Here is a 10,876-nt window from a genome sequence, read left to right on the forward strand (position 1 = left end):
CAGCCGTCCTTCACATAAGGGACGCGGAAGCAGCCACCAAGTCGTCAGACCACGGCTACCTTGAGATCCAGAAGCTCACCAACGCCATCAACGCCTTCACCCTGACCAACCTGCTGCCTCGTGGGTTTTGGCATCACCTGCCTCATCAACAACCTACACCTCCAGGTACCAACTTCCACGCGCCCCCACGCTCCCTGCCTCACGGTGGTCTCCACGGCACCAGGCTCCGGCAGCTGCGGCTGGGTCCTCATCCTCTGGGTCTATTTGCCCGGTTCTCCAGGAGGTGTCTCCAGGAGATCGGTGGGCTCTGTCCCCCTGCCGACTCTCCGCACACCCCTCCCCTCCACCGCCCCCCCACCTCCACCCCCCTCACCTCCTCTCCCTCCCGGCTCCACACCCCCCCTCCCCTCTCCGCATCCCCCTCCCACCTCCACCCCTCCACCTCCACCCCCTCACCTCCACCCCCCCACCCCCCCACCTCCCCCCCACCCCCCCACCTCCACCCCCTCACCTCCGCCCCCTCCCGTCTCCACACCCCCCTCCCACCTCCACCCCCCACCTCCACCCCCACCTCCACCCCCACCCCCCCACCTCCACCCCCACCCCCCCAACCTCAACCCCCCCACCCCTCCACCCCCCCACCTCCACCCCCCCCACCTCCACCCCCTCACCTCCGCCCCCTCCCCTCTCCGCACCCTCGCTCAGCCCCCACCGCCCTTCACCTCCGCCCCCTCCTCTCTATGCCCCCTCCCCCCCCCTCCCCCGCTCTGCCCCCACGCCCCCTCACCTCTGCCCTCTCTCCCTTCCGTTTCAGTTTATGACTTTCGTCCTGCACACCATGGTGCGTGGCTTCTACCACTCGGCCTGCGGAGGCCTCTACGCCGCGGTGTGAGTCAGCCGGGCGGATGGCCTTCCCGAGGGCTCCCCTTGGCGCACCCCTCCGCAGCCTCCCCCCCTGGAACGCTGGCGCCTGTGGCGCTCCGTGGTGAAGACCTTGCCTGCCAGTGCTGGAGATGTCAGAGACGCGGGTTCGATCCCTGGGAGGGGAAGATCCTCCAGAGGCGGGCATGACAACCCCCTCCAGTATTCTTGGGCTTCCCTGGTTTCTCAGTTGGTAAAGAACCCATCTGCGGTTAGGGTTAGGGTTAGGGTTAGGGTTAAGAGACCTGGGATCGATCCCTGGATGGGGAAGATCCCCTGGAGGAGGACATGGCAACCCCCTGCGGTAGTCCAGCCTGGAGAATCCCAGGGATAGAGGAGCCTGGGGACTCCGGTGGTTCACAGGGTCACACAGAGTCGGACACGACTGAGCGACGCAGCAGCAGCAGCAGCAGCTGCAGGGCGGGTGAGGATCAGGGGGTGGTCCAGCTCACGGCCCTCTCCCAGCTCCCTCGTGACGGGGTGCTCCCTGCCTCAGAGGCAGCCCTCTTGGGACGACTCCGCCGTCAGAGCGTCCTCCCTTAGGGGCAGCTGACATCCTTGGTCTGGCCCTGCATCTCCCCCCACAACTCCCGCTCGCCTTCTCGGAGTGGCCCCTCTGCCCCCATCAGCCCTGCTGGACTCTTCTCGCAGTCTCTTTGCCTCATAACGTCCCTGCTTCATGTGGGGCGACCCCCCTCCCCTGGCACCCCATTCCCCTTCCCCTGTGGCTTCTGGTTTCCATGCCGAGTGTCTCCGCTGTACGGGTGATGGCGAAAGAGGAGGGGCAACGCTGTGACGGCTGTGGAGCGCTTACTCCGCGGTGGGTGCAGGGTGAGACGCTGACCCCCTCCCTTATCCAGACCCCGGGGCCGCCGGGGTCACCCTGGATTCCACATGCTCATTGCTTACAGCCCAGGTCATGCTCCACGCTCCACAGACCCACATGCAGCCCGTCACAGCATCCCTGGCGATGGCATGCCCGTCCTGGATCGTGGCTGCTGCCGCCTCCCAGCGATCGCCCGTCTCCCCCAGTCCGCCCTTGCCGCCCCCGGTATTTCTAATGCAGGAGCTGGAGACACCCGTTGGGAGATAGGTCTCTTCCCATCTCTCCATGGCTGCCTCTCTCGTCTCACGTAGAGAAAAAGCCAAAGGCTCTGTTATGGCTCAAAGCGTCCTGCCTGGGCATCCAGTGGTTAAGAATCTGCCTTGCGGCGCAGGGGATATGCGTTCGATCCCAGGGCGGAGAACTAAGGTCCCAGAAGCTGTGGAGCAGCTCAGCCCACCTGTCACGACTGGAGGGTCTGTGCGCCACAGTAAAGCACGCAGCCAAGATCCCGCGAACCGAGACGGAGACCTGCTGTAGCCAAATGGAGAAATATATTAGAACAAATAAAGAGGCCCCGCAGGGTCTGGCCCCCCCTCTCCCTTCCCTTCCCTTCCCCCCCCCCCCCGTGCTCACCCCTGTCTCCTGCTGCAGAAACCTCGTGCGCTCCTCCCCAGCACCCCTCTTCCTGGCTCGTTCTTCCCCCAGACGTCCACAAGCCAGCTGCCGCGCCTTGTTCGGGGCTTTCCCCCAGGGCCTCCTCTGAGCCTTCCCCACCTCCCTGGAAGCACCCCCTGCTCTGCTTGACTTTGTTCCTCAGCTCTGTCACCTTCTGACACGCAGCGGTTTCTTGGTACTTTGCCCTGCCCAGTGGCACGTCCAATCTTAATTCCCTGACCAGGGACTGAACCTCTGTCGCCCTGAAGTGGAAGCTAGGAACCCTAACCGCTGGACCACCAGGGAAGTCCCCACTATGTGTTTACTTCGCTGCTTTTGTGATTACTACCCAGCCACCCAGAATGCCGCCTCCAGCTCTGGTTCTTTGCTCTCTCCACACACCTAGAACAGTGCCTGGCACATGGTAGGAGCTCAATAAGTAATGCATCAAAAGAATAAAAACAGCCCGGTGAGGTTAGCACTCTCCCTGTTTTTAGGGAAGGAGGTGAAGTTCAGAGAGGCTGAGTTACTTGCTATTATCACACAGCTGCTGGTGGTGGTTTAGTCGCTCAGTCGTGTCCGACTCTTGTGACCACATGGACTGTAGTCCGCCAGGCTCCTCTGTCCATGGGCTTTCCCAGGCAAGAATACTGGAGTGGGTGGCCATTTCCTTCTCCAGGGATCTTCCCAACCCGGGGATTGAACCCTGGTCTCCTGCACCGTAGGCAGAGTCTTTACCAACTGAGCTTTGAGGGAAGCTAGTAGATGTTAAACCGGCTCTGTAGCCTTCAAGTCATAGCATATACCCTCGAGACCAGGGCATATGCAGAGAGCCTGAGGCTTTTTAAATGTTTTTGCCACGCCACTTGGGATGTTAGCTCCCCAGCCACGGATGGAACCCTCGCCTCCAGCATTGGCAGCGCAGTCTTCAGCACTGGACTGTCAGGCCCATCCTGAGCCTGCACTTTAAACCTCTGCCTCGCCCGGCGGACAGAGCGTGATGTCCAGGGCTGGAGGGCCCAGGCTGGGCTGGAGAGGGGCGCGTGCCCCTCACGCGGGGCCCCCTTCTCTTCGGCAGGTACCCGTCCAAACACTTCGGGACACTGACGGGCCTGCAGTCCCTCCTAAGTGCCGTGTTTGCCGTGCTGCAGCAGCCGCTCTTCATGGCCGTGGTGGGGCCCCTGAAAGGAGAGCCCTTCTGGGTGAGCGGCAAGGGGGCCTGGGGGCCATGGGACCCCCCTGCCTGGGTGCAGCTGAGGAGCTGGGGGTGGGGGGCTTTCACAAGTGGCGCAATCTTCCATTCTCATTTCAGCCAGTTTTTCATCTGGGGGTTTCCAACTGGCAGTCGGTCAAACCTCCTTATAGACACCCCAGCCTGGGCCCAGGACGCTGTAATAAGCTCCCAGGTGACCTGGGGATTGGCCCAGTCCTGATCCAAGGCAGGGACCTTCTCTCCTAGAAAGGGGCCCCTCCAAATCTTCTGAGCTCAAACACCCACAGTGCTGGGGTACCAGCCGTTGGTCTTATTGGAAAGGCTCTTCCTCGCATTGAACTGATCCCACTTCCCTAAAGCTGACATCTGTCCCGGGGGGCCACGCACTCCCCTCAACCCTCCCGCCAGAGCACGACAGCTACTGTGTCCCGAGTGCTCACCAGGCGCTGATAAGTACATCAGTGCAGTTCAGTTGCTCAGTCCTGTCAGACTCTTTGCGACCCCATGGACCGCAGCACGCCAGGCCTCCCTGTCCATCACCAACTCCTGGAGTTTACCCAAACTCATGTCCATTGAGTTGGTGATGCCATCCAACCATCTCATCCTCTGTCGTCCCCTTCTCCTCCTGCCCTCAATCTTTCCCAGCATCAGGATCTTTTCCAGCAAGTTGGTTCTTCGCATCAGGTGGCCAGAATACTGGAGCTTCAGCTTCAGCCTCAGTCCTTAGTGTATTTTTATTGAACATGGCCACCATTGCCCAGAGGAGGGGGGGTGTAGACTCGAGGTGACTGGCCCGTGAGCCACCCCATGAGGAACGGGGTGGGTTGTGTGCGGGGTCTGAGCAGGGCCTTCCGGGCCTCCTGGCCCCCGCTGCACACGGCACCCATGCTCTCCTGCCACCACCCTGCCACGGGACCCCACCACCCACATCCTCAGAAGCCCAGGCTCCCAGCCAACACCAGGTCATTTGGGCCCTGGCGTCAGGTGGGGTTCAGACCCGGCTCTGGAGCTCTATGGGCGTCCCGTGAGACGCTGGCGGAGAGCAGCTGCCTACAGCGAGGGCTCGCTCTGTGTATCTTCTGGCCCAGAACCAGTCCACCCTAAAGGAGATCAGTCCTGGGTGCTCATTGGAAGGACTGATGCCAAAGCTGAAACTCCAGTACTTTGACCACCTCATGCGAAGAGTTGACTCATTGGAAAAGACTCTGATGCTGGGAGGGATTGGGGGCAGGAGGAGAAGGGGACGACCAAGGATGAGATGGCTGAATGGCATCACTGACTTGATGGACATGAGTCTGAGTGAACTCTGGGAGTTGGTGATGGACAGGGAGGCCTGGCGTGCTGCGATTCATGGGGTCGCAGAGTTGGACACGACTGAGCGATAGCGCCTGAACTGCACTGAACAGGACCCGGGGTGCAGATGGCTGCCTTCTTCCTGAGGGAGGCTGAGCGGCCCCCGAGGGTGAGGAGGGTGGACAGCTTGCCTCTTTTTTTTCTCTTTCTCCCCGCCCTGCAGGTGAATCTGGGCCTCCTGCTCTTCTCGCTCCTGGGGTTCCTGTTACCATCCTACCTCTTCTGCTACCGCGCCCGGCTCCAGAGGGCAGATGTCGCCCGCTGGGGGGCCCCCCTGAAGACACCTGGCGGCCCCAAGGTGGCGGCCTAGGCCCCCCGAGTCCCAGGGCCTGGACCACAGGCGGCCGCGGCCTGCACAGAGGCACTGACTCTCCCTGTGACCTCCGCACAGCACCAGGGACCACGGATTTATAAATAACGGGAGAAGTTCTATTTTTGTGGGGACGTGTGAAAAAGAAAGGAAAAAAGAAATCCCCAAAGCCACGCTCCATTGACTGAAGACGGCCCCCGTGCCGGGATCGAACCTTCTTGAACCTGGGGTTGGAGGGCCCGGGGTGGGGCCCTGCACTTCCTCTGGGCCTCGTCCGAGGGGCCTGCCAGCTGGTGGCTCCTGGGGGCCTGTGGGGTCAGCGAACAGGTGACCCCTCAGCTGTGCAGGGGCCAGGGTATGTGCGATCGCGTGTGGAACTCCCTTCTCCTCTGGGGAAATAGGCCGAGTCCTGAGGCCTCCGCGTGGGAGGGAAGCCCCTCCTGGGGGCTGAAGGGCGGGTTCTCTCCCTGATGCTGCTGCCCGCAGATCTCAGAGGAAATAAAAAGGGAAGTGAGAGACCGGCTGCAGTGTGCTTGCCTGTGTCTGGGTGGGGGGGTGTCTTCCCACACCTTTATCCCCCTTTCTCACCCAGGCGCAGCTGGGCATTAACTAGGGCACTTAAGGTGCCAGCCTGTCCACCCCCAGCTGCCTGTCTCAGCTCCCTGTTCTCTGCCGTGCCCTGGAGCGGGTGGAGGTCCTGCGCTCAGCTCCTCCCCCGCCACTTCTCAGGGTTTGCGGTACATCCGGCAGGGAGGTTGGCCCTTCTTCCTACCTATGATCAAGGCAGGAGGCTTTGGGAAAAATGCTAAGGCGCGCCTCTTGAACTTTCTTGTCTGGCGTCTCTGGAGATCTGTTGAAAGTAACATTTTTTTGGGGGGGTGTCCTGTTTTATCTTAAAACTTGATGCAAATTTCGAGCTTCACCTTGTGCTATATTAATATTTACTCTCAGGAATAAAGGGAGGCTTTAAAAGTTACCTACATCAAGGGAGGCACCATCTTTGAGGGCAAGGGGCCGTCCAGGAAGCGACACCTCATTTATTCCACTCCTGCTTCTTTCTGGCCTGGGACACAACCCTGAAACTCACAGAGGGGAGGGGCCTGTGTGTCGAGGCTCTGCCTGTTCCAGCTACACAGGCCCCTTACTGCGTCCTCACCGTAGAGGTCGGTGTCTCCGGGTCTGAGACTTCCTCTCTCTAGAAAACGACCCGGAGACCCACGGGCACAGAGCTGGCAGGTGGTGGGGTGGGGCTGGGCGTTGTGGCTGCTGAGTGCCAAGCTCAGGACTGCCGGGGCAATCAGCGTTAGAAAGGAAGCTCTGAGATTGTCAGCCCAGCTCTCTGCTGCCCTCTCAGGGCGGGGAGGAACCACAAAGGCCTTATGTACCACCCTACTCCCCCCAAACCTAGGAGAACCCCGAAATGATGGCCCTGGAGGACAGTAGCACAGAGGAGCCCTCCCTTTGTCTGCCTTTCTCTTTAGAAGCTGATTCAGTAGACTGACTCCCCCATTTGACGGATGTCCAGCGGGATCTGGAGACGTGGCTGAGCCACACGGCGCATCCCTGGCTGCTCGCAGCCCAGGCTCCTGGCTTCCCACGGTGTCTTTTTCGCAAAGTAGGAAACCAGATTTGGACCGCATCCGCCAACGGGTTGGACGGGCGCCCAGTGGCCTTGCCCGGGTCTCGCTGCACTCTGTGCCCGGGGACCTTGACTTTCCGTCCGGTCCGGTGGAAGCGGATCACAAAAGATGAACGGGAGAGGGGCGAGCGGAGGGAGCCCGGCTGTGCGCCCCGGACTCTGCGCTCCGCAGGCGGCGCTGCGTGGCTGCGGCTGGGACGGGGTTGGGGGAGCCACGGGGGACCCCACACCCTCCCTCCACAGTCCCTGCCGGCTCGTCCGCCTCTCCTGGGTCGCATCTCCAGACCCCTCCCCTAAGATAGCCCCGTGCCCCCCTACCACGGAGCCAGCGACCCTCGAGGCTGAAGGAGGGGTCTCGACCGCGCCCCCGCCCATGCCCAGAGGGCATGGGATCGGGTGGGGGACTCAGGCGGGGATCTCGGCCTCTTTGGGGCGGGGTGTCTTCTCGCCCCGCGTCCCCCGGGCGGGGGCGCTTGGGAAGGGGGCTGGCGGGGGCGGCCGCGAGCTGGAGCCTGTTTGTCGCGGCGCCGCCGAATGGAACAGATGGCTGGGAGGGGGGGAGAGGGTACGTGGCGGGGAGGAGGAGGCTGCGGGGGCCGGGGGCTGAGGAACTCGGGATTTCGACGCCCCAAGTCTCCCGGGAGAAGCGCCCCTCCCCACCTCTTCCCAGAAAGAGGGGGCGGGCAAGTGCCTGCCCTTTCTTCCCCCTGAGGGCCCCCCCCCCGCAAACCCCGCCGTCCCCCCGGGGGCGCGCCCCTCACCCCCGGGACCCCCAGAGCGGGCGGCGTCCAGGCCGCCGGGACGCAAGGGTTAATGGGGGTCCCCACCCCCGCTCCGAGGGGCGAGGGGGCTGCGGGACGCGGGGCGAGACTTCTGGGGAAAAACGTGCTAATTGGAAACGTCACGCAGATGAGCTGGGGTGGGGGCTGGGCAGGGCACAGGGCGGGGGTTGGAGGGCGAGGGATCCGAGGCGCCCTCCCGCCAGGGCAGTGATGGGGACCGCCGCGGAGGCCCGCGGGTTTCTGCAGAGGAGGCCGCCCCCCGACCCTGCGCCCCAGAAGAACGCGGCGCTCTCAGTCTCCAGTCGGGGTCTCAGATTCCCCGCGAAGGGGGCGGCAGCGTGTAAGTGACTGTCCCCGCCGGCGGCTTACCTCGGGCGCGACCCTCGCCGCGGCCCCGCCCCGTCTGTCTCCTGCGTCCTTCTCCGCCCCCATCTGCGGCATCACCCTGTCCACGCAAGAGTCCTGCCCGTGGCTTCCACCAGGATCTAATTTTTCTCACTTTGCTTTCTCCTGTCTGCCCTCCTTGGGACCACCCCACCTCCTGGGAGCTGTTTCTCCGCCTTCAGAGACCTTCCTAACCCACCCCCACGTGCTAAAATGCAGATTCCAGGGCTCAGGGAGAAACTGGTTCAGCGGGTCTGAGGGGCTTGGGAACCTGCGTCTTAGCTGTTTCCCACCCGAATCAGATGGGAAAGACCTTCACTTTCAGAAACACTGGGCAAGGACTGGGAAGCCTGGACAAGCCTTCCTGAACGGCCACTCCCAACTTCTCTCGCAGGGTCCTGCCCTCCCCCTGCTCGGTGTGGTCTCCTTGGCTTCCAGGGCACAAGAAGGTGCCAGGAAGGACGGAAGGAGGCAGAGAGGGAGGAGGAAGGAGGAAGCAGTGAGTCTGTGCCTGCTGCTCCCTCTCTGAGCTGGGCCTTCCTTAGCCTTCCTCTCTCTGTGCCGGGGCCCTCTGCTGCAGCGGGGAGTCGTCCTCAATCAGGCCACCAGCCTTGCCTCACTATCTCCCTTCCCTTCCCCACCTCATCTGAAGTTTCTAGGAAGGCCAAAGGCTCCTGGGATGGGCCATCCATTTGGGTCTTAGGAGGGAATGGCAGAGCCTGAGTCCCCGCCTCCCCAAGAAAGAGGCAAAAGCACCCCTGGGATTGAAAGAAAAACCGGAGGAGGTGGGCAGGGCTTGGAGAAAGAGAACAGCAAACAGATGGGTGACCTTCAGGGGCCTTGCACTTACTTACGACAGCTCCCTTTAGGCAGGCGCTGTCGCCCCCAGGTTGTAAATGCAAAACCATACAAGGGATGCTCAGAGAGGTTAAGTGACTTGCTCAAGGTCACACCGCAAGTGGGAAAATAACTCGGCCATTCACACCTCTACGTCTCCCAGAGCTTTCTCAGGAGGCTGCCGGGAGGTGCCCCAGGCCTGCCCTGCCTGTCCCACCCCTGGGGGCCGTGGGGACAGGAGAGGGGACCGTGCAGAGATGAAAAGGGAACATCTGATAGGTCTGGCTGGAAGCATTAAAAATTCATCTAGAAAGCTGACCCCAGCTGGACCTTGGGCCTACCACCTGGACTGTCCCCGGCCTGGTGGCCTCTCAGAGCCTGATGGGCAAATGCCACTTCCACAGGGTTCTGGGAGCCTCCTCCCACCCTCACCCCGCAAGTCTTTGCCTTTCATAGGAGAGGGGTTCTCTCATGGATTTGGGAGCTAACATCGGGAGTCAGCAGCTCAAAAAGCAGCAGCCTCCCCCCACTCTGAGTGTAAGAACCTTAGAGGTTTAAAGGCTTATGGACCTTGTCATCTGGTGTCCTCTGCCTCTCCCCAGGCAGAGAGATGCTCACGCTCAGGTTAGGGTTCCTGCGCCTGACTGTGATACCTACAGTGGCCGGTAAGGGGCAGCCACCTCCTGGGAGCCAGCCCTAGCCTGAGCCTCTCCCAGCAGCTTTGAAGGAGGAGAACAGAACCCCGGGGCTAAGGTCAGCAAGATGGAGCTTTGGCCTCGGGGAGGGGCTCTGGACTCTGTTATCTGAGGCAGGGGGCGAGGGTCCCACGTCTGGGGAAGACTGAGGAACTTTAGGGGAGAGGTGCAAAGTGGATTTGTGGGGTTCACATTCATGGTAATGGAGGGCCCACATGGTGCAATCTTTCCAGCTGGAGTGAAGATGTCGAGGCGGGGGGGCGGGGGGGGGGGAAGGGCAGGAGAGAAAAAGATAGAAAGTGAGGACCGGACGCTGCAGGGCCTCCAAGGCTTTGCTAAGACGTTTTATCTTTAACCTGCAGGGGAACAGGGAGCCCGTGGTACGTGCCTGAGTAACAGAATGGCATAATGCGAGCTCTGGTCTGATGGATCTGGCCAACATGGGCCAGCAGAGTGGGAGGCAGCGAGAGATCGAATGCAGGAAATCGGGAGAGGAGGTTACTGCTATTTTCTTCCACATTCTAAGCATGAGGTAATGGGGAGATGCATCAGGCAGGGAGCTGGGGTGGGGAGGAATGGGAAGGAAGGGCTGGGCGGGGGCCGCGGGGGGACTGGGTGGGTGAGCTGATGGGAGATTCAAGGAAGAAACGGAGGAGCTCACCGCCACTGGTGTTGGGCAGCCAGAGAACACGGGCTGGGGGTGGGGGTGGGCACTCGGTGGGGGGCATCCAGGAGGTTCCTCTCGGGGCGGGCAGTCTTGCACAAACCCCCTCCCCTCTCTGAGTGGGCCTGCACTGCCCCCTCGGAGCATCCCTGGGGGGTGGACTGGATGGCCTTGCAAGCCCCTCCGGTCTCAGGGTGTGCGGCTCAGGCTTATCCATCTGGGTTGTCTGAGGAGGCTGGGGTCTGGGTGTGTGAGATCTCGGGGTGGTCTCTGTGCAGGGACTCACGGGAGTGGCTGTGCACACCCGTTGGTATTTGGGGTGCATCTGCCTTGTTTGTGGGGCCCGTGGGTGTTGGCGTGCCTGCATGTGCTCTCTCTTGCTCTCCTTTGGTGCGAGTGTGTGTGAGAGAGCGTGTGAGCGTGGGTGTGCATCCGTGGGTCTGTCTGGGCGGGTGGGGGCAGGGGTGGGGGAAAGTGGCCTTGCTGTCGGCTTCCTCCCGAGGCTCACACCCTCCCCCTTGCTTTCACCGTTCTGAAATAGCATCTGGACCAAAGGCCCATGAATATTTCACGATGATAATTCTGTGACCTGGACAGC

At 61.8% G+C, this 10,876-nt stretch overlaps 1 protein-coding gene and 1 long non-coding RNA gene across 2 annotated transcripts in view; one reads left to right on the forward strand and one right to left on the reverse strand.

The window, feature by feature from the left end:
- The window catches only part of SLC43A1 (solute carrier family 43 member 1), a 31,818-nt gene extending 26,023 nt beyond the window's left edge, over positions 1 to 5,795 (forward strand). The window contains exons 15-16 of the mRNA XM_018059066.1: positions 3,480 to 3,603; positions 5,131 to 5,795. Coding sequence (XP_017914555.1) covers positions 3,480 to 3,603; positions 5,131 to 5,277 — 271 coding nt within the window. The 3' untranslated portion in view covers positions 5,278 to 5,795. The remainder of the gene's footprint in view (positions 1 to 3,479; positions 3,604 to 5,130) is intronic.
- On the reverse strand, positions 5,889 to 8,454 carry LOC106502926. Its single transcript, XR_001296597.2, has 3 exons — positions 8,068 to 8,454; positions 6,259 to 6,353; positions 5,889 to 6,127 (listed from the first exon to the last, which is right to left on the reverse strand). It is a non-coding gene; the product is annotated as an uncharacterized LOC106502926 (long non-coding RNA).

The sequence above is a fragment of the Capra hircus genome, chromosome 15 (assembly GCF_001704415.2).
Source record: "Capra hircus breed San Clemente chromosome 15, ASM170441v1, whole genome shotgun sequence".
NCBI lineage: Eukaryota > Metazoa > Chordata > Mammalia > Artiodactyla > Bovidae > Capra > Capra hircus.